Here is a 25,526-nt window from a genome sequence, read left to right as displayed (position 1 = left end):
CAGGGCGAGTGGGCGGGCGGGCCAGGGCGGGCAGTCGCTTTAAAAGCAGTCCGGAGGCCCCGCCAGCTCACCCCCACAGGAACCCGCCAGGATTTCCTCCTGCTATCAGCAGCCTGCAGGCGGAAGGGAAGGTGCTGGCCACTGACTCCTGCATGGTCAGCCTGGGCCCTGTCAGGGCTTCCTGACCAGAGACCCTCCTCCTGGCATCACAGCCCCCAAGCCCACCATCAGCCACAAGCCTGAGGCCCAGCAGAGGGTGTGGAGCCAGCTCCAATACAAACCACTGCCCAGCCCTTGTCTGCAAGCCCGGCCTAGATCATTCAGAGGCCCTGGGGGTGGGGGTGGGGGTGGCAGGTGGGGGTAGAGCAGCCATGAATCAGGTCAGCCTGCTTCCACCTTTCTAACTGCCGAGAGCAGCTGTGGGCCTCGACAGGTCTGTGCTAAGCAGACAGCACGTCAGACCATTCCGTGGCTCACCTGCCCCAACTACCCCTCCCCCTGGTCCCTGTACCCCCTTCTCTCCCCTTCTCCCCCCAGGGGGCTTCTTGGCTTCCCACTGCACTCCAGCCCCTCGTGTCAGAGCAGCCCCACCTGGCCTGCTCCGGCTGTGGGCCTCTCCCCTCCCCTAACCTCCTGCTTTGCCCCCAGCTCCTCTCATAGGGACTCTCCCCAAGGTCAGCCTCAGCTCAAGGGTCACCAGCTGCCATTACCTCATAGCCCTTGCTACCAGCTGACACTTTATTTCGTGTATTCTCCGTCCCCTGCTGGAACTCAGCTACGGGAGAGCGGGATGGTGTCTGGCTGCCTCACACAGTGGGTGCTCCGCCCAGACTTGCGGAGGGCAGGAAGGAGGCAGGCAGGTACCTTTTATCACCTGTTACCCGTGCGCAGACCAGGCTCGGAGGCACTAAGGAACTTGCCTAAGGTCTCTCGGCTAATCAGTGTTAAGGTCCCATCCTCAACACGTTAAGGGAGACACAATGTCCCAACCTCTCACCAGGAGGTCGTGTCCTCATGGACCCAGGCAGGGGTCAGTGTCGTGTGGGTCTGTGGGGCCTGGAACAGTAGTCCAGGAAGTGGACCCTGCCTCTGGTTGTCACCATCCCCGTTTACACAGAACAGATGGAGAGAGGCAGGTGGCCATTTGTAAAGGTCTTTGATGAAAGCCTGGTAGGGAGAAGTTTTGTCACCTGCCTCCTCTTCCTCAGCAGGCCTCCCCCCTTCCCATCGGCTAGAGGAGCCCTTGGGCTGGCCAGGGATGTTGCGAGTGGGGAGACCCTCCCCTTGGTGGCTCCCCCTCCCCCCCAGCAGCCTTCTTGAGGCTCTAGGCCCCAGTGTGGGCACCGAGGGAAGACAGGAGCAGCAGGCTGGGAGCTGGGTTGGCCACCCTCCTCCAATCACCTCTTCTCCAGTCCTGCCTGGCCCGAATGGCCCCAGGGCCTTGGGGCCTCATGCCCGATTGGGCCAGGATGGGAGAGACAAGTGGGGCTCCAGGGCCCCGCTCTGGGGGCAGGAATGGGATGAGGAATGGTGGGGCACACGGCTGGCTCCCAAAGAAATCCCAGGTCCTAGTTTGGTAGGGCTCCCTGAGGCAACCCCCACTTGTCCGAGGACACGAGCACACTATCCACCACCTGGGGACACCTCCCACAGGCCTTCCCCCCACGGGCCCTCTTGGTGAGACCCCCTCCAGCCCCCACCCTATGCAATCCCAGACTCTAGGGTTTACCTCACAAGGCACTGCAGCTCCGGCTGGGACATTCCAGAGCTGCAGGAGGCAGAAAGCCAGTGAGCCAGGGTGCCACGCGTGCCCTGAGGCTCAGGGTGCAAGCCCAGCCCTGCCCTATCCAAGGGCCCCCTCCCACCTCCCCTGTGCCAGCACTCTGGGGCCGGCCCGCCAGTACCACCTGAGCAGAGCCGCTCCCTTGCCCTCCGTGCCCTTCTCCCTCCTTCCTTGCCCCCACCCTCCCTCCCCCGCCCCAGGAGCTCACCTTCCTGCTTCCCCAGGGGACCCTCTCCCTCATGCCAACCTTGCCCTGGGCTGGTGCCCTGCCGAGACCCCAGTGGCCCTTGAAATAAAAGACCCAGACTGTGTCAAACTCCGCTTTATTGAAATAGAGAAAACAGGCGACAGGAATCACACTCGGTGCTGGCAGCTCTAGGTCCCCTGCCACCACCCCTTTCAGCCCCAAGCCCAGGAGACTCCTGTCCCCATGGGGCTCTCCCACTTGACTGGGCCAGGAGAGGCCTCCACTTTGGAAAACTGCACGGGGCGGGAGCTTCTGATGTGCACTTTGCTACCAGCTTCACAATTAGCAGCGAACTCCCACAACGACAACATGACTGGACGAGACATTTCGGGGAAGGACACAGAAGAGTAAAGCTGACCCATGGCGCCACGTGTTAATAACAGCCTCACGACAGAAAACACGACACTGGCGCGCCGGCCACACCGCCCCAGGGGGAGGCAACAAGAGCCACGGGAGGCGGATGGCACAGGGAGGCCCCGGAGGGGGCCGGCGCTTTCACTCCCAGCTCTAGAAAGAAGTCACTGAAGCCACTGAATGCACATTCTCTGCAAGGACGGGCCAACGAGGGGACCCAAAAGAGGGGAGAAACACTTTAAAAAGAACAAAGAAAGCCTGCTTCCCGCCCTGAGTGGACGCCAGGCCGGACACGTGGTCCAGGCTAGCCGGTGAGCTCGACGGGCAGCTCCCGGCCGCACAGGGCCTCCCACTGGCGGGCCAACAGCGAGATGAGCTTCTCGCGGCTCTCGGCGCTGGGCACGAACACCTGCCACTGGACCTCACGGCCCTGGCCGGCTCCAGTGGGACCACCCGGCACCTCCCCGAAGTGGTCCAGGGTGACGCTGCCCATGAGGTCGTGGCCCTGCACGTCGTCAAACACGAGGGTCAGGGCCTGCGGGTAGGTCTGGTAGCCCATGAGCACGCGGTCCAGGTCCCGGACGCGGCGGCCGTCATCCAGCCGGTACCGGTCTCGCTGCGGGGGCTCTTTGGCGAACTCGGGCAGTGGGTAGTGGACGAAGTCCTCGTCCAGGAGGAAGATCTCTGCACTGGTGAGGAGGAGCGTCTTGGGGCGCAGCATGCCCCTGCAGCGGCCGGGAGGCGGTGTGCCCACCTGGAAGGCCTGCACATATAGCAGGATGCTGAGGGATGGCACCTTCTCTGGGTCGGCCATCTTCTGGGCCACAGTGAATGTCAGGTCCCCGATCTCCTCCTCACTGGGGTAGGTGAACTTGACGCGGCTTGAGTGGATCAGCTCGTAGTTTTCCAGCTTCCCTGCAGAGATGGGTGCCCCCCCCGCCGGGGGTTTGTAGCCTGGCCTGGCTGGCGCTGGGGCCCAGAGTACCCGCGAGCCCAAGTCACCCACGATGGCAGAACCAGGGGCTGGCAGGAGCAGGGGAGTGGCTCCAGGCCCCCGCGCTCGGGCAGAGACCCACAGGCCAGCAGCTCAGCGCACGGCAGGCACTCGAGACGCCAACTGCCGGGTGGCTGAGGGTTTGCTGGGATGGAGGCTCTGCCGTGGAAAAGCCCACGGAAAAGCCTCACTGGCTAAGCGGGAAAGAGAGAAAGTGAGCGAGGCAGAGGGGGTCCTGGGCAGAGAGGGGCGCCCTGGGGCCTGGTGCAGCCCGAACTGGGCATGGGGCGGTACCTGCAGTCTTGTTCCCAAACTCGGAGTAGAAGTCCTTGTCGACAGGCTCAGGGGAGGGTGTGCGCTCTAGTGAGGACAGCACGCCCATGAGGTGCTGCAGGAAGCAGTGTGTCAGGTAGCTGTCCCGTGTCAAGCAGGTAACCACCTGCATCGGGGAGGAGCCTGCGGGAGAAGGGGCTGGTCACGGCTGCGGGGCCGCCTCTCCCCCACCCCATCCCTGCCCCCCCAGAGACCAGAGGAGGACCCACGTGGGAAAGCATCATGGGGCCTGGGGAGATAGCTATTTCTCGGGCCAGAAGGGCTGTGACATTTTTCTGGAAAGGGATGCAGAGGCATTAGGGAAAAAGCTTAGCTTTCTCTCTTCAGGAAGTGTGAGTCAGAAACATCCTGCCCGTGAGCCCTGGGCCCACTCTCCCTGCCCGCCGGGCACTCGGCCGCCTCGGTCCCCGCCTCGCACTTGAGCCCTGGGGGGTTCTGCATGCTCAGCAGTTCCTGAAGCTGCTTCCTCCCACTCCGGTGAACAGGCTTGTGAGCAGAGATAACTCAGGCTGCGATAACGCACCCACATATGGAAGGTGGAAGCCCACTGGTGACACTGGCCTTCACCCAAAATAGGACAAAGCGCGGCGGTCACTCACCCGTCAGCCGGAAATACTGGTCAAAAAGCCCAACGTTGACTGCCTGCAAGTCGCTGAGCTTTAAAACAAAGCACTGGGAAATGTGGAAGGGACTGTTGTTGTAGTCTGTGTTCTTCTGATGCCAGAAATCTGCGATGGAGAGACAGGCACCAAGTGTGGTGCTGGCTCTGCCAGGCAAGCACGGGGTTCCCGGGTGCACAGCTCTGGCCAGCCGGCAAGGAGCCGCCCCTGCCTCTACGGGCGGAAGGCCTCACGGGCCACGCATTCCAGGCTCTGAGCCTTTCCTGGCTCAGTGGAGGCATCAGGAGCCCTACAACGGGCCACTAGCAAAGGCTCCAACTGGGGTCCCATAGGACAGAGGCTGCCCCAGCCCCTCCTCGCCGCCCCCTACCAGTTCCCGGGCCCTGGCTAGGTCCTGCCTTGTGTGCTGGCCTTAGGTCTCTTCTCATGATAGCTCCAGGAGAGAGTATGGTTGTCAAGCCCCTTCCTGAGACAAGGGAGGCTCAGCCCAGCACGGCCAAATCCCTGCTGCCTCCGGCCCCGCGGCCTGTCTCCTCGGGCACGTGCTCTGAACTCCCGGGTGCCAGGCCCTGGCGCCTACCCTGCAGGGGCTCAGAGAAGTAGCGGCGCAGGCCATCATGCAGCACGAAGTACACAGCCTTGGTGGAGAGCAGCACGCAGGCGGTGACCTCCAGCCCCGGGGTCTGGTAGAACACCACTGAGGACCACATGAGGTGCCTCAGCTCCTCGTTCTCCACCTGGACACAGAAGGGCTGGGTCTGGGCCCGAAGCAGAGCAGGGCGGGGGGGCACAAAACTCTCTTCTAGGCCGTGCCTGCCTGACAACAGAGCTCTGGGCAGGGCACCCCCCCCACTCCCTGCCGGTCAGCCCCACGGCCCTGGTGACCTGCACGTCCCAGTGACATGACCGCAGTGCTGGATGAGGAGACACAGGACCCTCATCACATCTGGTCCATGCATTTATAAACTTGAAAGCAAAGAAGAATGGAAGGGTGGGAGATGGGTGTGGGGCGGGGTGTGTCTGGGGCCCAAGGTGAGGAGTGGCCACAGGGAGAGGTGGTGGCAAAGACGACAACGGACCAGGGATGGGGCAGTCCAGGACCTCCCCCCCCCCCACCCCGCGACTCTAGCTTTCTACACGCAAGGGCCAGCCAGCTGGCCCGCTCCAGGCCGCTACCTCGGCGATACTGCCATGAAAGAGCTCGATGATGGTGCTCCCCCGCAGGCTGGCGATGTGACGGAGGGACGGGCAGGCGGGCAGGTGTGAGGGGAGCTGATTCTCCTCCGACGTGGAGCGGATCAGGTGCTCGCTTGGGTACTGAGCGGGGGCCTCCGCCTGCACCTGGGGCTCGGCCGGGGCCGGGGCCTCCACAGAGGCTGGGGCTGGGCTCTCCGCTGGGCTCTCCGCTGGGGACTGCTCTGGGGCTGAGGCCTCTGCTGGGGCCGAAGATGGAAGCGAGGCCTCCACTGGGCCCAAGGCCTCTTCCAGGGCCGGAGCTAGGCCCTCCACCGGGGCCAGGTCCAAGGCTGGAGCCTCCGCTGGGGCTGGGGCTGGGGCTGGGGCTGGAGCTGGAGCCTCTGCTGGGGCTTCCTGGGGCCGCTGGTCACTGCTGCACCTCCCAATGCCCCAAGAGACACTGTGTTAGCACCAGGACCCCGAGTGGAAAGTCCTATCACACACAACCTCAGAGCGTGACGGAACAAGCACCATGTCTGAGGTCACCGGGGCATGTCATCTCTAGGTTCCCCACAGGAAGTAGAACAAAGGGAAAGTGCCAGGCCCTTGCTCTTAGAAGGGAGATGGGTGGTCGGGGGAAAGACAGGCAGTCTGCTACTCCAGGCCGGGACGGCCAGAGGTGCGGCCCATGGACTAAGAATTAATTTTCAGAAGGTTGTAGAAGCATCAGAAATGCCACTCCAGAGTCCAGAGCGCCAACCAAGGTGCCCAGGCCCGGGACCTGAGTGCAACCAGGGGTGAGAACCAAAACCAAACGGCCCCTCAGCTTTGGGTCCTCCTCAGGCAGCCCAGGCTGTCACCCCACCCCGCCAACATCCACGTGGCTACACTGAGTTTTCATGGGTCTGTTCCTAGCACAAGACCAAACAATGCTCACAACCCTGAAAGCTCAGGTTAGGAGCTGACCCCCGAGGTGGGGAGGACCCTACTACCGGCCTACACGCCTGTGCCCAGGCTGAGGGGGTCTTTTGGACAGCCCCTCTGTTGGGATAGTCCAGCTGTCGAGAGAAATCCCTGGGCTGTCCCCCTCTCATCCTGTGGCAGAGACGTGTCTGCTGGGAAAGAGCAGAGCAGCTGTTTTCTGCATGCAGTCCCCACTGTGGGCGGGTTCCAGCCAGGCTTGGGGACAGCATGGAAATGGAGATGAGGTGTCACCGCTCGAGGCCTCAGCACTGGGGCAGGGAGTGGGGAGACCACGGGACTTAAACTGGGCCCAAGAAGGATACCCGATTCATCCAAGGAGAGGCTGGGGGCCCCTTGGGAACCTCAGTAGGGGGGCGGGGATCAGAGGCAGAAGGCATGAGGTGCTGGGGTGAGGCGAGCGTCACTACTATCCAGAAGGACAGAAGAGAAAATGAGGCTGTATCTCAGGGGACAGGAAGACCAACAGATGAAGGGCTTTCTTGCCCACGTTGGGGAAGCCCCAGCACGTGTGAAGCCAGGGGGCAGTGGCAGGAGACAGGCACCCTCCAGGGCACGAGGCCCCCTCTGGAGTCTTGGGTGCAGGTGAGCCGAGGGCATGACCACGGCTGCCCACAGGCCTCCCTCTAGCCTCAGCTCCAGATGGCCCTGACGGAAACCCAGGCAGGGAGCCAGGGGAAGGCAGACAGAGGGCGCAGGAGCAGAGGGAGGAAGGGCAGGACAAGACTGCCACCACCTCGCTGGCTCCCCTGCCGCAAGAAGGAAAGGCGCTCTGGGCAAGGGAACCGCCCAGCTCTCAGACTCAGACCTCAGACTCTGCTGCTCTCAACCAACAAGTTCCTCTGGAGAAACTCACAGAATTACAGGCAAAGAGAGAGCCCCTCAGCGACCCCGTTCTTCCTGAAAGGGGGCAGATGGCTCACCAGCAGAGTGAGGCTTGGCACGGGTGTCAGAGGGAGCCAAGGGCAACACTGAGGCTGGTCAGCAGCCGAGGAGGGACAGAGGACCCAGGCCCACCCTGGGCCCACTCACACATGCAGACACTCACAGATCTCATTTGGGGTGAATGGTCTCAGACACAGTGCCCACCCCCCACCCCGAGAGCCCGTGCTCGGTGTCTCACCTGGCCCTGTCCTCGGCAGCCTGGCCTTCCACAAGGGGGCTCTGGGACCGGGCCCCGGTCGCGGGGGTCTTGGCGATGACCACGGTCTTTAGGTCCTGCAGCGAGGCCCGTAGCTGGTTGTAGATGCGCAGGAAGTGGAACTTCTCATGGGGCAGCACAAAGATGGCAGTGACAAAGCGGTAGCCCACGAGCAGCTCCAGCACGTGGCCATCGGCGAAGGCGCCCCGGGGCTGGGTGCAGCTACGCGTGGGGTCCAGCAGCACCGTGGACAGCGGCACGCGGCTGAGCTTGAAGCTGTTGCGGTTGCGACAGTTGTGGGTGCCGCGGTTGGGCATGGGGTTGAAGTCGGCCTTGATGACGTTGAGGTGCTGGGGCGTGAGCAGTAACCAGTAGGGGATGGCAGCGGACTTGACGGCCTCGGAGGGTGCACAGCAGGAGCGGCGCACGGCCGAGCAGAGCGTGCAGCTGGCCCACTCGATGTTGCCCGAGTAGTCCCCGGCGGCGGTCTGCACCATGCGCTTGTCACTGTAGACCAGGTAGACGGGGAAGCAGCCCTGGCTACGCTCCTGGCAGCCGCCCGCCACCTTGTAGAAGGTGAGCAGCTGGCGGAGGAACTCCTGCAGGCTGGTGTGGCTGCCGTAGAGCACGGGGCTGCACAGCATGGCCATGTGCTGCGGGGCGAAGCAGGAGCGCAGGTCAGCGTGGAACTCGTGCAGGTTGGCAGCGTCCGAGATGATGAAGAGTGTGTTCTCGCTGTGCCGCACCTTGAGCACCAGGCACAGCTCCGGCATGAGGAAGCCGAACTCGGTGAGGTCGCCGTGCGGGAAGCAGAAGACGAAGCGCAGGGACGACAGGATGTGCTGGCCGCTGCCCCGCGACTCCTGGTGCGGGATCTCGAAGACGGCGACGCCGAAGTCGGTGAGCACGAGGCAGGCGGCGAACTGGCGGATGCTGCCCTGCACGTGGATCAGGAAGCACCACAGCACCTTGAGGATGCGAATGTGCTCCAGCAGGAAGTCCTCATCGGCGCCCAGGGCCCACTCCAGGGCCAGGCGCTCCTCCTCGCCGTCCTCCTCCTCCTCCTCCTCCTCCTCCTCCTCCTCCCCCTGGCCACCCTCCTCCTCCTCCTCCTCCTCCTCCGCATCCGGGGGCCCCATCTCGAAGTAGCGGTTCTCAGCAGCATCGTCGTCGTCGTCATCGTCGTCACCCTCGCCCTGCTCGCCCTGGCCCTCCTCTCGCTGGTTGGCAGCCTCGATCCAGGCGGGCAGCTGCCGCTCGATGGCCTGCCGGATGAGCGCGCTCAGGCGCTGGATGAAGTCCTGGTTGGTGGCTGTGTAGCCGATACAGGTGAAGGGCAGGAAGATGATCTGGCCAGACCCGGGCACCACCTGAACCTCCGGCTCCGCATGCTCCGGGCTGCGTGGAGAGAGGCCAGGTCAACAGCACGCCGGGCTGGGCCAGGCCTGCCGCTCACAGGCAAAGCCTGCAGCCTGGCCTTGACGGACCAGCTCGAGGGTCTCCCAAGCCTGTGAAACAGCTGAGCCCGTGTCCACGACAAGCGCCCCGATCAGGAGCCAGAGTGCTGGAAGCCTGGGACTGCCAGCTCAGCGAAGAGTCTACGCTCCCAGGGCTCGGACCACAGGCGCTCAGCCCTGTCCTACCCACACCACACGGGCTTCCCCAACAAGAGCACCACAAAGACCTCTCAGTCACTCAGAGGCTGGCTGTGAGCCCCAAAGACAATGAGAGCTCAAGGGCATGAAGTCACTCGTTGACGATGGTTCCTTTCAGGGGCAGCCGGTGGCCTCCGGGATGGGAGTCAGGGAGTAAGCTAGGGGGGGGTCTTAGGACTTCCACATTTGAATTCTAGCCCCTCTTGGGGTGCCTGGGTGGCTCAGTCGTTTAAAGCATATGCCCTCGCCTCAGGTCATGATCTCAGGGTCCTGGGATCAAGCCCCACATCGGGCTCCCTGCTCAGCAGGGAATCTGCTTCTCCCTCTCCCTCCACCCCCGGCCCTGGCTTGTGTTCTCTCTCTCTCAAAATCTTAAAAAAATAAAATAAAATAAAATAAAATAAAAAAATGCTGTCTCCTCTTGGCTACTGCGGCCTCCATGAAAAAGCATACACAGAACTTCTATGAAGGCTCAGGGGGCGAACACCTCAGGTTCTGGAAGAGCCCATCCACATAATCTTTTTTTTTAGCAGTGATTTAAAAATATAACAATCATTCTCAGCTCACAGGCTGTACAAAATAGGCTGTGAACCAAATCAGCCTTGATCTGCTGACCCCTAGTATGGAATAACGTGTCAAACAAACTCCAGCGATTAGGATTTGGAAACAGACCAGAGCCCACCTCGTTGCTGTTTATTTATTTAAAGGAAGAAATAGCTCTGAAGGACTTCTACAAACAGATTGTTAACAAAATCCAACTGGTTCCCCTTGGTCCACCACTGGGCATGTGCAGAAGGCCTAGGATGCCTTCTTAACCTCTCCCTTACCTCACACCGCCAACAGCTCCGGGTATGTCCCGTAAATCATCAGAAGGTGCCTGACAAAGAAGGATATGCAGTGAGCCCCCTATCTGCTGCAGCCACTTCCTGGCATCTGCTGGGTGCCGGACCCTGAGCCAGGCACCCTGCCCCAGCTCACCACCCTGCAGGAAGCTCCTCACCAGCCCCACGCTTCTCTCAGGGGCGGATTCTGGGGCCCAGAAAGGCCGAGATTGCGGCCTCTGTCTGGCCCCAGCCCATGCCCCCAGGCCCTGGGCCGAAGCCTCCTGCCACTCTGCAGCTCAGCACGTGCCCCTAGGCCTGGCATCCGAGTGCTCCTCATGCCACCCCAGAAGGTCCACGTGGACAGTCTAGCAATGCGGCAACTGGCCCACAGAGACCTCAATGAGCAGAGGCTATGCAGCACCTGGCAAGGCCCTCCCAGTGGTCTCTGGGCAGTGCGGAGGACCTAGGGCCCGGGAACCCCCTACTGTGTGACCCTGGGGAGAGTGGAGGGAAGAGTGCCAAGGAGTGCTGGGACAGAGCGAGGACTCCGCAAACTGCCCAGGGTCACAGGGCCATCGCCCCGGACTACTGAACACAGGGCTGGATGGAGGCCCAGGAACCAAGCAGAATCCCCACATCACACTTGCCTTCCTCCTCTCTTCCCAGGACAGAAGGAGAAGTTCCAGAACCCTCAGCAGCAGCCATAGAGGAGGTGCTGGAGTCAGTGTACCCCAGACTACTAGGGCAACATGCAGAGCCCAGCATGCCAGGCAACAGTAGAGAAAATCTTCCTGATGGGTGTGGGACCCAAACCATTCCTACCTAGGGCTTTCTGAACTGCCTTTCCCAGGAGAGTCCGCTCATGGTGGGGGGGGGGGGGGGTTAAGGGCCATCTGGCTTTGCCCCCAAGGGCCTGGTGAGAGAACTGCCTGTTCCTATTAGCCCCGACAGAGAGAGTGAGAGACAAGAAACAGATACATACACACACACACGGGCAGACAGGGAACACAAACTGCTCATCACAAAGCAGACTGCACCAGGCAGCGGCAGCATCTGCCCCAACTCCAGCCAGGCCACCTCCACCTTCCAGCCGAGGCAAGTCCTACTTCGGGACAGCCCCCAGCAGGACAGTTAGTCCACAGAGATAAGCAATCCCCAGAAACAGGAGGGGGGGCATTACCTGTCCGGAAGGGATGGACTCTAAGGAATCAGAGCATCCCCGGGCAATGGGCCGGTCCTCGGGTGTCAGACTGTCTGTGGATGAGAGGCTGCTGGCCAGGGCCTCCTCCTGCACGAACATGATACCTGGAGAGACCAGGGGCAGGCGGGCAGGGTGGGCAGGGAGAGTAGCCATTCAACAAACAGGGCTGGGCCCTCAGGCTTCCGGCAGGACTAGGGGCCTCGTCAGACCCCTTAACCCAGCCACATGGATCACAGAAGAAAACATTAAAAATGGAAATCTTAACCTCGAAGAAAGAACAAATGACTGCTTATCTAACTTCAGGGCAGGGACAGACTTTCTAAACCTAAATCCAAAGAAGAAACTGACATGTGTGTGACTATGTAACCACCAAACTTCTGTAAGAAAAGAAACCAAAGATAAAAATGAAATGAAATGAGAAAAAAGTACTTGCAATACTTGACAAAGATGTGTGTCTTTGATCTATAAAAGGCTCTTCCACATAACAAGGATGGAAGGGGGGGGCTGGAAACCCAGTTAGGAGATAGCAGGGATGACCAGCCGTCCCACAAAGGAATGGCTGTTGGAAAGAACACAGGAAGCTTGGCGCACCCCAAGGGACCACAGAAGGGCGAGTCGAAACATGACCTCAGTTTTGCCTCGCTTTGGCAAAGGTCTGACGGCCTGCTCTGGCCTTGGCCTAACTGGGCAGAGGTGGGCAGTGGGCACGAGCTGGCCTGCCTGCTGGGAGAGCAGTGTGGCAGTATGTCCATCAAGAGCCTTCAACGTGTTCACTCCTGGCACCTCTTTCTAGGAGAATGACTGAACTTGGCCCCCCACCCCACTAACACAACATCTCTGCGAGCTTCACAGACATGCGAGGGCTCGGGATCCCTCATGCGCAAGGCCGGGCCTCCTCGCAGGCTGTTTTCTGCTTTCCTCAGGGGCTGGCAAGGACGAACTGTGCTCGGCACCCATGGCCTGTTTTCCACAGGACACTCCCCGCTGACCCTGCCCTAGGCCACCTCCACAGACAGCGCACTGACTCACGCACCCCAGAAACACCTGGCGTTCTCAAACCCTGCTGAGGCTGTGTGATGGATACAACTTGCCTGGGCCTGTTACTTCACTCCATTTTCCACAGTGGTGGAGGGTAAAGAATTTTAAAAACCTTTTCCTAAATGTAGCTAGCTGGGAGAACACTGAACACCGACCCCCAGCTTCAGAGGTCTGAAGGAGCCTAGGGCTTGCCTGGCTTTGCCACCAGTCACCATGGTTCAATGAAATGACTGAGCTCCAGAGGTCACGGCCCTTGTGCAGCTCAGCTGCCCCCCAGGGACAGAACAACTCATGCAGCCCAGGTGCTCTGCCCACAGACTAGCCCAGCCCAGAGCCCCAGCCCCGAGCCCCAGCCCCACGCCCCGAGCGAAGCAGCAGGCACTATGCGCAGGCAGGAAGGCGGCAAGCGCGCAGCCATGCACGAGGCACAGTTCTCACCTGGAGTCCGCCCCTCTCCTCCCTCACACGCTCAGATTCTCTCTTCTTTTGAGGTTCACCTCACGTACCACCTCCGCTGCAAAGCCCTCTCTGCTCTAGACGTGCCTCTCCCTTCTACAAACGCCCCCACATCATCCTGCCCTGTCCTCCCTTGGGCACACCAGCTCACCTCCCCAAGAGGCTCCAGGTTCCTTAGGGGCACTGTCCTGGTCATCTGGAATTGCCCAATAAGGACGCAAGGAAGGGAAGCCCTTACTGGCCATTCCTGATGAGCCAGGAGCAGTGTTAAGCGCTTCCCCGGTATTAGCTCATGCACGCCTCTCATTATTTACCACAGTTCATCAAATCTAAGATGCGTAGATGGGGCGCCATCTTGGTCTTAGCGGGTGTCCACGGAAGGCGTTCACACGACTCCATCACGAGTACCAGCTGGCTGACAGCGACTATGAGACGCCATTGACTGAAAGACGCATCTCAATTTCAGAGAAGTCACGGTGGAAACGGGTGCATCTTAGAATCGATGAAGTAGGGTATATCCACTTCAGTTGAGAAAACAGCTTCAGAGAGGCTGCACATTGCCTGAAGGCACACGGCCAGGGAAGCTGGGATGCAAACTGAGCTGCCTCCCTCCCGGGTGCCTGCTCCTAACCACTTCTCTACGGACCTGGCTGAAGAATCAATTCTGGCATTTCATCCGTCAGCCCCTACTGGTCACAATCCTCCATGGCTCCAACAAGCTGGCTAACAGCTCCTGAGACAACCAGAGGCCTGGTGTTAACGGGATAGCGCCCAGTTTATTCACAAGTTATGTTTACGTCTACAGGGAGGCGGCAGCTGGGAGCAGAGCTGCTCCCTTTGGGAGAAATCCTGGCCCATCCAGGCAAGACCCTGGACGGTAGCACAGGGCTGAGCACAACCCTCTGCAGATTCCTCCACCTTAGTAAGAAAAAGTAACGTTTTCTTGCCACTACCCACCCACGCCCTGTTTGGAACTGAGGAAATGTGGACGGGGACAGTCTTTCTGCTTCCTTCCTGGACCGTGGACTGTACAAACAAGCGGTCAGGAAGGGTCACTCAGAGGATGAGACGAGAGGCATCAGAGTGCCTAGATGGGGCCCGAATTCTGTTGTTTCTCATAAAAAGGAAAGAGATGTGCACACAAAGACATCCACTACAGTTTTATTCATAAGAGGTGCAAATCTGGAGACAACGTCTAAATGTCTGGTAGCCGGGAAAGAGGTGGGGGGGGTACAGACTACAGTGAGCCACTCTGTGACATGTCCCTGGGAGCAGGGCAGACGCCTTCCTGCCCACCCAGGGGCTGCCTGCAGCTGCGGCTCTGGGGGCACACACCTCATTTCCCGCCCCCACGGGCTGCGCTTTACCGGCTAGTCCTCTGCTTGCTCGTTCACTCACACACTCACTCGTTCATCGATTTGACAAACGCTGACTTGAGAACCGGCAGGTGCCCGGCCTCGAAGACCAGTCCTATCTCCCCATCCCCCAGAGGCCTAGTCCCACGGCTTCTCCGCAGGCTGGCGGGTGCTGTGACGGGGCAGCACGCACTGGTGGCCCCCAAGAGGGCTTTGGCCCAGCAGCAGGGAAGCTTCTTTGCAGGAATACAAACCCCCTACCCCTTTCATGTAAAAAAAAAAAAAAACAACACACACACACACACAAAACCAAAATTTCTCAATCAAGAGTGTTACAAAAGCAGACTGACAATTACTCTGGCCCCTAACACCACCATTCTGTTCTCGTGAATTCTCTCTCCTACCTCAGGGTCACGACCCTGGTGAACTGCCTGCCACAGGTGTCGCGGTTCAACCTGAGCGCCTCCCCTTTCTCCCCCCAGCCCCCCCGCGGGATGGCAGCAGATTTCGTACCACAGCCCAGTTCCCCTAGTGCCCTCAGATGCCTGTCACACGCCATGTTTTATTAGCGTGAATAATGCTGCAGTTCCCCCATTAACTTATCCCACTCAGATAAAATCTCCACTGGCGGGGATTACCAGGTCAAGGGGTGGGAACGTTTTTCTGGCTCTTGAAACATAGGGTCAAACTGTTTTCCCAAGACCTCACACCAAGTTCTGCGTCTCCAGGAGCCCGGGCGGGTGGGCGGCGTTCTTTCCTGTGTGTCCCGAGCCTTGGCTCCACTCGGGACGGCACACCCTCCCCTCTTCCGTGGGGGCCGGGCCAGCAGAGACTCTCATGGGACCTGCTTCACTCACTCATCTCCGAGGATGCCTGGGTTCAGAGGTGAAAGCCCTTTGAAAACGCTAAGACAGTGGGTGGGTGAAGGGAACTGGTCTTCCACGGGTCCACGGACAGCCCATCTCGGCCCCACACACACAGTGTTTTGGGGCTGGATCACACCGCAAGGGCCACAGAGATGAGGCAATGATAAAGTTTCCTACACAGGGGTCGGGGTGCCTGATTCAGGAAAGTCACCGGGCCTGGCGTCCCGTTAGCAAGGAGCCAATCTGCCCATGCTGCCTGCGGGGGAGCAGGGTCCTTACGAACAGTGGCCCCGAGCCTGTTCAAAGGGCAGCCTCGGGGCCCCCCCAGAAACCCATGGGCTCCTATGGGAACCGGATGTGGGATTCAGGCCAACTGGGGACCCTTGCTAAGCAAACCACAGAGCTGAAACCAAGCCAGCACCCCCCCGCCCCGCCGCTACCCCAAGAGGTGCCACCTATAGGCAGCACCATGCCCTCCCTGTGTCTGAACCCTGACGGCATCCTCCCCCAAGCCCAGCCAGGAGGCCCAGGCGGGACCTGTGCCACTCTGCTAGCTGGCAAGACACATACACAATTACCTTGGTTAGAGAGGATGGGCTGGGGCAGGGAGGCGGAGGTGGGAGCCACGCTGGGAGGGGAGCCGCTGGGTCGGACGCAGGGGGCGGCTGAGAGCCGGGAATCCTCAATGATCTGAGGAGGAGTGCTCAAGTCAGCCCCGGGGGAGGAGGAAGGAGCTCCCAGCTCTCACAAGCGTGGTGATGCTGAAGGCGGTCCTGCCTAGTCCACACAATCCTGCGTGGCAGGTGCCACCACCGCCCGCCTCGAGTAGGGGAAAACAGAGGGGAGGAGGCTTGCCCAAGTTCAAGCAGCCAGGACATGGAGGGGTGCGGCCAGGACACAGGGGCCCCGAGCACTCTGTGGCCCGGTCCAGCTCCTCCCTTAGCCAGCTCTTCACCATCGCTCCTGTCACCTCCCCCACAAAGACCCACCTTCTTCTCTGGGTTGTTCAACTTTGACTTGACCTCCTTGGCTTTCTGAATTGCTTTTAGCACTTCCACGGTGTCCAGCTCCTTCTCTGTGGTCGCTGTGTTGTCCAAACAGACCTACAGAGTTCAGGGAATGGCGATCAGCACAGAGGCTGACGGAGCAGAGTGGAAGGGGCCCCGCGAGGACACAGGAGGACAAGGGAGGCTCTGCCCCCTGGCAGGTGAGCTCTTCACCCCCCATGCAAGTGACCCGGGAGCTCCCACGCTGCCCGGGCCGTTTCTGGGAGCCCCGCTCTGCACAGGGGATACAAGAAGCACTGTGACGGCCTCTCGGGCGGCTGGGGTGGGGGAAGGTGGTGACCTGAACCAAGCCCCCAATTATGGCAAGACTCCATTCAGTGAGAACGAGGGGAGGGCCTCTGGGCTGGGGACCTGGGAGGGCAAAGACACGGGGAATAGGAATAGCAGACGGGTGGGGATCCCCATCTGCAAATCAGGAGGGGGCTGTGACTAGCAAGCAGTGAGGGCTGGTAGTGTGGTCGATGGAGGACAGTCCCAAGGGCCTATGGAAGAGCTGCTGCCATGGCATGCAGCCAGTAGGGGCGGGGGGGGGGGGGCGGGCAGGGGGCGAGGACATCTTGTGAACACGGTCTTGGTGATGGTGTGAAGGAAGGGGCGCTGGGCGATGAAAAGAGAGGAGGAGGCTGGAGGGGGGGAAGGAAGCAGACAGACGCCCAGGTATCTTCTGGCCTGGGATCTGGGGAGAAGGGGGAGAGGCCTCCTCGAGAGTGAAAGGACGGGTGAAGCCGGCTGAGGGTCTGTGTGGCTGGCACGGCGGCAGGTGGCCAGATCGCGCCTGGCAGGCAGCAGATACTGGCTGGAGCGCACGGCAAACGTGGGCAAACCCTTTAAGGTCCGCCGTCTACAAAACACAGCGAGGCTTTAACAGGCTCAAGACAGTCCCTCCACCCTGGGTCTGTGCCTGCTGGTTGGTGGGGAGCCCTCCTGGCCCAAAGCTCTGACGGAGGCGACAGGACAGAAGCCAGCAGGAACCAGGACCGCTGGCGCCCCCACAGAAGGGGCAGGGCAACCTCTCCCTGGGGAGGCAGCAGACTTCCCGGAACCATCCTTCTGAAGCAGGGAGGCAGAGGACAGTGGACATCACCTCCAGCGCTGCCTGGGAAGAGTCAGACTCCATCCAGGCCGTCTCTCTGACAGAGCAGAGCCGCCCCAGCAGCTTACCTCGGAGGCCCTCTCTCCAAACTGAGCCAGCACCTTGGTTCGGTAGTCAGGGATGATGCTCAGAGGGTTGTTCAGCAGGGCCACGTGCTCCAGACACGGGAGGCTGCCGATGCTCCTGACCTCCTCCATCTGCAAGAATCGAGTTCCCTTCCCTTATCCCTTCTTTGAATGCTTCGGCAACAGGCCAACACATCGGAGGGCCTCTTTTCAACGCAAACAACTTTACCATTCTTCTTTAGGGTGAGAAACTCCAAGGCACAGCCACCCCAGGACCCCGGGAGCCTTCCGGGCCGAAGCTCACCTGCTCGATCCTGTTGTCGCGGAGGTCCAGGTTGACCAGGGAGTACAGCTTGTGCAGGCCACTCAGACTCTCCAGGAGGTTGCCCGCCAGGTTGAGGGTCTTGATGTTCCCAAGTTTGGTGTGCACCCCCTCCAAGGAGGAGAGCTTGTTGTAGGACAGGTCCAGGTGCACAAGATTGTACAGGTGCTGTGGTGGCATCGAGAACAGGGTACAACTGGTTTAGGCCAAGGCTCCCGAGCAGGCGGGCTGCCACGAACGGCATGGTGGGCCTCCCACCCTCCAACGCCCACCTGCCCCAGACAGCTATTGGCAAGGGCCACCCCCTGCTCCCCAGCACGTGCCACGGCCCCGTGGCACCCCCTGCAGAGGCATCTCGGCCCACAAGGGAGGGGCCAACTGTGAAAATCAGGCTGTCATCGTGATGGAGGTGTATCGTCTTCACCACACTCAATTTATACTTCCACGTCTTTTCCCCATTCTTTGAAACTAGAACAATAATCGCCCAGTGCGTCGCTGAGACCCTCAGGGGACACCAGCAGACCCTGCCTTTACAAACCTCCCATGCATCCAGACACCTTCTGGGGGCCTATAAGAGAAAACCCCAGGGGATGGCCAAGCTCCCAGGGCAGCATCAGCCTCCTGAACTCTCAGGAGAACAGGATGTTGAGAAGCCCACAGAAGATAGTCTTTAAAGACATGAATCACCTGCAGGTTGTCCACAACCAGTACTCCATTGTGACTCAGGTCCAGGAACTCGATCTTTGGGATCAGTTTCTTGAGAAAGAAGAGAGACACGTGAGGTTACCCTAGGACACAGGACCCTCAGTGGCCCCTGTACGTGGCGGACAGAGACCGTGAGATGCTTCTTCCTGACCACGGATGCCCCGGCCGGACAGCTCTCTGGGGCTGCTGCTGGGATGCCTCCCATGCTCACCTAGCAGCCTGTCCCAGGGGCACATGGGGCCCCCAGTGCTGAACACAAGCCACTGTTCCTGAAGAAGCCCTGGCTTGTGAAAAGGACAGTGGCAAGGTCCCCAATGGGGAAGAAGTTTCATCCCTCTTCTTCAGCCCTACCCAACCCCACCAAAGAGCGCAAATACAGGAATCGCTCTCCTTCTGCCCAGGTACTATCTGCATGTCACCCTTATAGGGGTGCGTCTGGCATCTATGGAGTGATTTTCCACTCCACTCCCTGGGAGTAAATGTCCTCACTTACTACGTTTCTCTATCAAATGTGCATGCAATCAATATGCTTCAGTGGGCTCTAACCATCACCTCACCTATTTTAAGTAATCCCACTTAGAAATTAACTTAAAAACTTCAAGCAATGCACAGAGCACTGGGTATAGGTTTTCCACGGTCCTTCTGGAAAAGGCCAAGTTGAATACTCAACCTCAGGGTGTGATCAGGCCAGAGAAGCCCCTGGCACCTGCAGCTGAGAACGTACCACAGACTCGTCAATCTCAGAGATGCTGTTGTGGCTCAGGTCTAGAGTGGTCAGTGCCTGCCAGGTGGGGATGACAGCGGTCACAGGGCCTTCCAGGGCCGTGCCTTCTGGCTCCCACTCATCAAATTCCGAGGCTTCGGGAACAAGGACTTCCTGTGTAAGAACATCTGTTGAGCACCACACTTGGCCCTCACGCAACACAATCGTTGCAAAATTTCAGGAAGGGCTTCAGCATATTTAGCATGTGGAAGTGAACTTGCATTAAAGTGGGCTTCAGTTCATATGGCTTTCCCTGATTGTGAAATACTTGAAAAGCTTAGCAACCTAACAGCCACTTGGAATGTGTTCTGACCCTGCCTCATTAGCAAATGCTTTTCAAACCCAGAAGAGCCTTTTGCTTTGTGGTGATGCCTTTTCTGGCTTAAACCTCAAGAGCTGAAGATCAGAATTCATGGTGTTTCTAAGCACCTGTGCTTTCCCAGCTGAGGAAATGGTCCCCACTGAGGACAGTAGGCCATTACTGTCCATTACTTCGCAGGGGAGCAGCAGGGACACAATAGCACCATGAAAGGGCAGGAAGGCAGGCCTCCCTGTTTTGGCAGCTGATGCCCAGAAGACCTCTCCTCCCTCAATGGATCCGCTTAGGCCCTTTGAGCGAGGCCGCAGGGAGCACCTCGGAGAGAAGCCGGGTTGCCCAACACCCCAGCTCTTTACACAAGCCTCCTATCTCAGCCAGTGGCCTCAAGACACCAACCCCAAATCTGGATCAGACACTGGAAGTCACAGAAGTAGCCACTGCGTTTGTTCTATACCCGCAGAATTTTAACACTGATAAAATGTAATCCATAGAAAGGTAAACAGAAAAGAAATGCCTTACTTTCTCAATTCGAGTATTTCTGTTGCTCACACACAAATGAGAGTGAGCAGCATTTCCACAACCTGGCCTGTCTATTTCAAGGCCACTCAGAGCAAGACACAAACAAGTACGAAACCAGGACTTCTTAAGCTTAGAGGAACATTTATATCAATCTAATGAACATTCTGTCACTTGCCACTACTTGGCAATTTGTTCACCTCCAAAACCAGTGACATCTTTTGCGGGTGGGGGTGGGGAGACCCGGTTCCTTCAACTCTCTCGTTTAACAGTGTGGATTTCTGACGAAGACACAGACCACAGCGTCCCAGGGACTGTCAGGCAGTGGGAGGATCTGCATGAGGGTGCGGCCGCCCAGCGGGCAGGTCCGACCTCCAGTGTCTGGCGACAGCGGGGGTGCTCGCACCCACCCTCAGCACAGAGGAGCGCAGCACCTCAGCGCAGGGCCCTGCCCCTCATACCCCGGCAGGAAACGGGTGGAGCTTACCTTCATAGAGGTTGCGGAGAAGCGGACACTCATTGTGGCTAGGGTGGGCTTTGACGCGACGAGTCCCCGGATGTGCCTGGCACCACAGTGACTTATCTGGAACAAAGAACAGTTTCATCTCAGAAAAGGCTGTAAGGGCTGACTAGGGCTTGGCAGGTGGACAGGAAAAGCGAGCTCTGGAAAGTACAACTTGAGAGCAAAGGGCCTTAGGCACACAGTGAGTACGATGGGCTCTCTTGCTTACCCAGCCCTGCTTCACTGGCCTTGGTTGTCCTGCAGCGAGGAGGGAGGGCTACATGCCCAAGCACGCCCATGAACGCTACCCACCTGCAGGCCCCAACTGTGGGCCTGCGAGCAGAGGCTGAGTTAGGCACTCCTCTAACTCCCAGGTCCTTCCTCAGCCAGCTCTGGCAGAGGCACACACCACAGGTTCCCATCAAGGGATGTGGTCCTCAAGATCTCTGGGACTAGCCCAGAACGGTGCAGGCAGAATAGTCCCATGGGTAGCAGAGGCTCTGAAGTTAGACTTGGCTGAATTCAGATCCCAGTTTCCCCTCATTGACTGTGTGGTCCTGGCCAAACTTCCTTACCTCCCGAACCCTCAGTTTTCTCAACTGCAACATGGGAATAAAAATACCCATTTCACAGGGCTGTTGGGAAACTTCCATTGAGAAGTGTCCATCAGGACACAGGGTTGAACACAGAAGCCACGCTCCAGAAATAGATGCTTTAAAACATTTTTAAAAATTACCCGTTACTGAGGCCCCTTTGCATTTAAAAAATGTTAACAAAACTGACATCGTGAATCCAGGAATTTGATAGTGAGTAATACAAAGTATTTCCTGCTAGGTGTGGGCACACCAGAGGGCAGAGAACCCTCAAAGCCCTCTGTGGGTGTGCCCTGGGAAGCACAGATTTGGAACTGGCTCTGCCTGACCCTCAGGATGCCCTCCTAGGCCCTCAAGTTCTCATCAACTTGAGCCATGAGGAGAAAGAGCCAAGCACTGGAGCTCCACCCTGTCCACACGCTGCCTATGCCCAGAGCAGACGTGCAGACCAGCCAAGAGCAGTAGAGGCCCCTCTCTCTCCAGACCTTCAGATGGGACTGACTTACCTAGCGGGGGTCTGTCACATACTGACAAACACGGAAGCAACAGGGCCTGACGGTTAAACCCAGACACGCTCTCTAGCCACAGTAATCAGAAGCAAGACCCCACCTGCGTGGGCTCAGCCCCGCCTAGACTCCAGGGGTCCTGGGCCTTACCTCCACCTGGTGAAGAGACTTGAATATTGACAGATCAAAAGGCAGGAGTTGCTCTTGAATGTTGCTGGTTCCAAATGGTCCTTCTGTGCCGGAAACCTGTGGCCAGACACAGGGCTTGAATCAGGGACGCTGCTGCAAGTGCTCCCCGGCCACGTTCGTGGGGTGGTGTTGCAGCAGCTGCGGACCTGACTCCCGGCTCTGCCGGGCTACGTGAGGCGCAGGAGGCACGTACCTCCACTCACCACTTGGCGCGGTCAACAAAGCAGGCGAAAGCCAAAGTTTAAAGCAAGGGGGCCCTGGGTCACGACTGCCCCCTGGTGCTCATGGCCAGAAGTGCAGTGCCAAGAACACCAAAGGTGGCCTTCCCGGTCTCAGGGCCCATTCAGCCACCTTCACACACACTGCCAGCCCGTGAGCTCTTCGGCCCCACCTGGGCTCCATGCCCACAACCGTGAGGCTCTCCAAGCTGCCACAGCTTTACCTTCAAGTACTTAAGGCGACAGGTGAAGTCCAGGATGTGCCCGAGGTCAGTCTTGGCGTCCCCACTGGCACACGTGGGCTTTCCGTGGTGCAGCTGCTCGGTGACCGCGTAGAGCTGCAGGGGCCCGATGGCAAAGACCTCACCGGCCCCCAGGAGCTGTTCTCCTGCAACAGCCATGCCCCCCAGGGTGAGCGCCCGGCCCCGGCCCCACTGTGCAGCCAGGGCGTCTACCCCCCTGGCCAACAGTTAGCAAGCACGAGGCAAGCACCCTCAGGACGAAGCCATGGTCCTGAGCTCACGCTGGGCACAGGGCAGACCCAGGACACACGCTTACAAAGGAGGGAAGAGCCCTGAGAATGTGCGACTGGGGAGCCTCCCTGAGGTGAGGCCGAGTCAAAATCTGTAGCACTGAGCTGGGACAAAGCTGGTGTGAGGCACAACGGGGCAGCAGACCCACACTACAACCTGCACACAGCCCAAGGTTAGGTGGGGTCTAGGGAGCCAGCCCAGCGCAGGCCCTGCGAGCAGGCGGGGCTCTCAACCAGTCCTCACCCTGCTCCTCCCAGCCAGGTACCCTCTCACCCTCAGTGACCTCATCGGCACCACCGGGAAGGAAGGCGGGCAGATGCCCAACATGAGGCTGCACGGCAGGAGCACTCACTACACGTTAGCTACTGTTATAGGCTCTCTGGCAGGGTCATGACCCAGGACTGGCTTCTGTTTGACGTCTCAACTCTCTCAGGTAAGGACAAAGCAGATGCAAGATGGCAGCAGGTCACCCACCTTCCAGAACTCTACCACAGGGCTTTGGACTAGATCCTGAGCCTGGGGTTAGCCCCTGACATGAGGACTCAAGAGTCCTAAGGTAAAAGACCACAGCTTCTTAGACCTGGCTGCCTGTAGGGCCAGTGGGCAGGTAGACAGGCAGGCTCGGCTATGGACCAGGCCCAGGGATTTGAGCAACCCTGGGGAGGTGGGCCCTAGTGAGCACTTGCTTGCAGGAGTTCCATGCCACCCTGGATCCCCGGCTGCCTGACAAGTCTGGGCGAGTGGCCACCATTTCGGGGACTCCCGGCCACATACCTTTTTCAAAGAGCTCCTCAGCCAGTGCCGCGGTGATGCCATTTATCTCCTGCAGAGAAATCAACCCGCAGTCAAAGAGAGTTCCTCTGCCCCCAGGCCCTCAGACTCACATTCCCTGCCATCTACTCCCTCTGTTGCTGCAATGTCAACTCTCTAGAAAGTTAATAAAACAAACAGAGCTTGTAACATACAACAGGAGAGACAGGAAACTATAAACCAAATTGCCCAGGAGGGGAAACAGAGTATCTCCAGTCTTGTGGACATCTGCAATGTCGCTTCAAAGGAAGAAAAGGAACAGACTATCGCAGCGACTCTGAGCACACACAGGCCCTGGCCGTGGCATGAGGCCTGGGAGGCTGGCCAAGCCTGGCGATCCTGGCAGTCAGCTGGGAAGCCAGCAGCCCCCAAAACTGGCCCCAGAATATCCCCGGAGAGGGCGTGGCTGAGAGGAAGTCCTATTTCTTCTGAGAGTGACCGTTTCTACTTTCGTTCATGTTCCAAAGGTGCCTTAAGAAAGTGAGTGACGGCTCTCTGCCTGTGCTCACCCTTCAAGCCTTGCAACAGTCCCCATGGCCCCAGGGTCCTAAGAAAGAGGCAGGAAAGGACTTCCTTTCAGAAGGCCTGAAAGACTAAGCCCTCAGTCATATTAAGAACCGGCGTGCTGGGATCGCCACCATGGTGGGCAATGCCTGAGCGCCTGGCTCACTCCGCAGCCCCAACGCCCCATGCGAGGAAGATGGTATCCTGAACCCTGTTCCACAAATGAGCAAACTGAGGTAGAGAGTTGCTGCACTCTCCAGTGTTACGTGGCCAGGAAGCAGCAAAGCCACTTGGCCTTGAAGTCTCTCTGTACATAAGCCATTGCCTCGGCACTTTTGTGTGTGATTCTGGGGATGGCAGGACCCCACAGCCCCCAGCCCGACATCGGGCAGGTAAGAATTTTAATCAACTGCCAGAGGGCAGCCAACTGGACTTTTGGTAAACAGGCTTGGACGGAGACCACGTGGTTGCCTTCATGACTCATGGGAACGTCTCTGCCACGAGGACATGCGATTCACATGTTGACGGGACTCAAAAGGCACGAGGCTGCAGGGGACAGGGTGTCCTTTTCCTGTTCTTCTTTGTGGTTTGTCTCCTTCTCTCTCATACACGAGGGATGTGCCGATGCTTGTTTACATGCTGCAAATACCTTCTCCCTGTCATGCGGGCCTCGTACCTTTGTGACGGTTTTCCTGACACAAAGAGACGCTTCATCTTTATAGAAGTCGTTTAATCTGTGTTTCTTTTCCTTTGTGACTTCAGGGCTCTTCCCCCATCCCAAGATTACAAAGATATTCCTCTTTTTCTTTTAATACTTTATGCTAGCTTTTAAAAATGTGTTTATTTCTTTAAGCTACTCAAAATTCAGCTTCCATACAGTGTGAGAAGAACCCCCCTTCGGAATCACAAGTGGACAAAAAAGCCCAGTGTGGGGGAAAATGAGCAAACATGGCCCCGGCGTTAAGGAGCACAGGGTCTGGCAAGATCCAAGGTCAGATGCAAAGAGGCCGTCAGGACAACACAGGCTCTGAGCAGGAGAGGGCTCCAAGTAGGGAGGAGAGAGGCTCTCCGTTCAGGCCGAAGTTCAACTTCAGTCTCTTGCAACGACCTAAACTCAATTTAGTTTCCCTGACTGCAGTGAAGAACTGAAGATTAGTAAGAGCCTGGAATGATCCAAACGCTCATTTCTCTATCAACAGTTTGAAGCGCCGCGGCCGGCGTCTAAGTCAGCACTTCTCCAGCCCGCTGCTGTGAGCATCACCTGGTCAGCCCTGAAGGACGCAGGCTCCTGAGCAACTCTGGCCCGTGCTAGTGACACTGGGGCTCCCACAAGGTCTCCCTTGGGAAGGGGTTCCCTGCCCTCCATCCACATCTAACAATGTTACATTTCTTCGGGCAGCTGCCCTCAACACCCCCTCAGGGGACAAGGCTGGCATTTCTGGAAAACACAGAAAGCTGCAAGATAGAGAAGGTCAAAGGCTGATGCTAAGCACAGAGCAGGTTTTTTACTTCTGAGCAATCTAAAAAGCAAACTATGTGACAATTTCTTTCCGCTCTCTTCCGACACAGGAAATGCACGCTGCTGTAACACTGTCTACTTTTGTAACAACACTACCTACTTTGTTTCCCAGGCTTCTCCCCCTGCGGAGACTTCATCAGAGAGCACAGGGATGCCTCGGCCCAAGTTTACAGTACAAGTCCCCTGAGAGAAGAATTTGTTGGCCTCCTCAGAGTTCTGGTTAAGCCAGCCTTGCATACAGAGCAAAGGTGTGCAGAGTCAGTACCCCGCCGCCCCAG

At 58.7% G+C, this 25,526-nt stretch overlaps 1 protein-coding gene across 3 annotated transcripts in view; it reads right to left on the bottom strand.

Moving 5' to 3' along the window:
- Positions 1-2,090: 2,090 nt before the first annotated feature.
- The window catches only part of NISCH (nischarin), a 32,833-nt gene continuing 9,397 nt past the window's right edge, over positions 2,091-25,526 (bottom strand). The window contains exons 4-21 of one of the 3 annotated variants that reach the window (XM_027584307.2): positions 23,190-23,238; positions 22,107-22,270; positions 21,626-21,721; positions 20,362-20,457; positions 19,001-19,153; positions 18,259-18,327; positions 17,554-17,739; positions 17,253-17,381; positions 16,014-16,127; positions 15,603-15,714; positions 11,289-11,413; positions 10,112-10,161; positions 7,612-9,027; positions 5,508-5,946; positions 4,912-5,068; positions 4,311-4,439; positions 3,673-3,834; positions 2,091-3,299 (exon numbers count right to left, since the gene is read on the bottom strand). In XM_027584307.2, the coding sequence (XP_027440108.1) occupies positions 2,689-3,299; positions 3,673-3,834; positions 4,311-4,439; positions 4,912-5,068; positions 5,508-5,946; positions 7,612-9,027; positions 10,112-10,161; positions 11,289-11,413; positions 15,603-15,714; positions 16,014-16,127; positions 17,253-17,381; positions 17,554-17,739; positions 18,259-18,327; positions 19,001-19,153; positions 20,362-20,457; positions 21,626-21,721; positions 22,107-22,270; positions 23,190-23,238 (4,257 nt within the window). In that variant the 3' untranslated portion in view covers positions 2,091-2,688. Of the gene's footprint in view, positions 3,300-3,672; positions 3,835-4,310; positions 4,440-4,911; positions 5,069-5,507; positions 5,947-7,611; positions 9,028-10,111; positions 10,162-11,288; positions 11,414-13,546; positions 15,032-15,602; positions 15,715-16,013; positions 16,128-17,252; positions 17,382-17,553; positions 17,740-18,258; positions 18,328-19,000; positions 19,154-20,361; positions 20,458-21,625; positions 21,722-22,106; positions 22,271-23,189; positions 23,239-25,526 lie in introns of those variants that run through there. The other 2 variants (XM_027584308.2, XM_027584309.2) reach the window with 2 other exon arrangements.

The sequence above is a fragment of the Zalophus californianus genome, chromosome 1 (assembly GCF_009762305.2).
Source record: "Zalophus californianus isolate mZalCal1 chromosome 1, mZalCal1.pri.v2, whole genome shotgun sequence".
In the NCBI taxonomy this organism is placed as follows: domain Eukaryota; kingdom Metazoa; phylum Chordata; class Mammalia; order Carnivora; family Otariidae; genus Zalophus; species Zalophus californianus.
The sequence above is the reverse complement of the archived record's forward strand: the minus strand, read 5'-3'. Positions and strand labels throughout refer to the sequence as shown.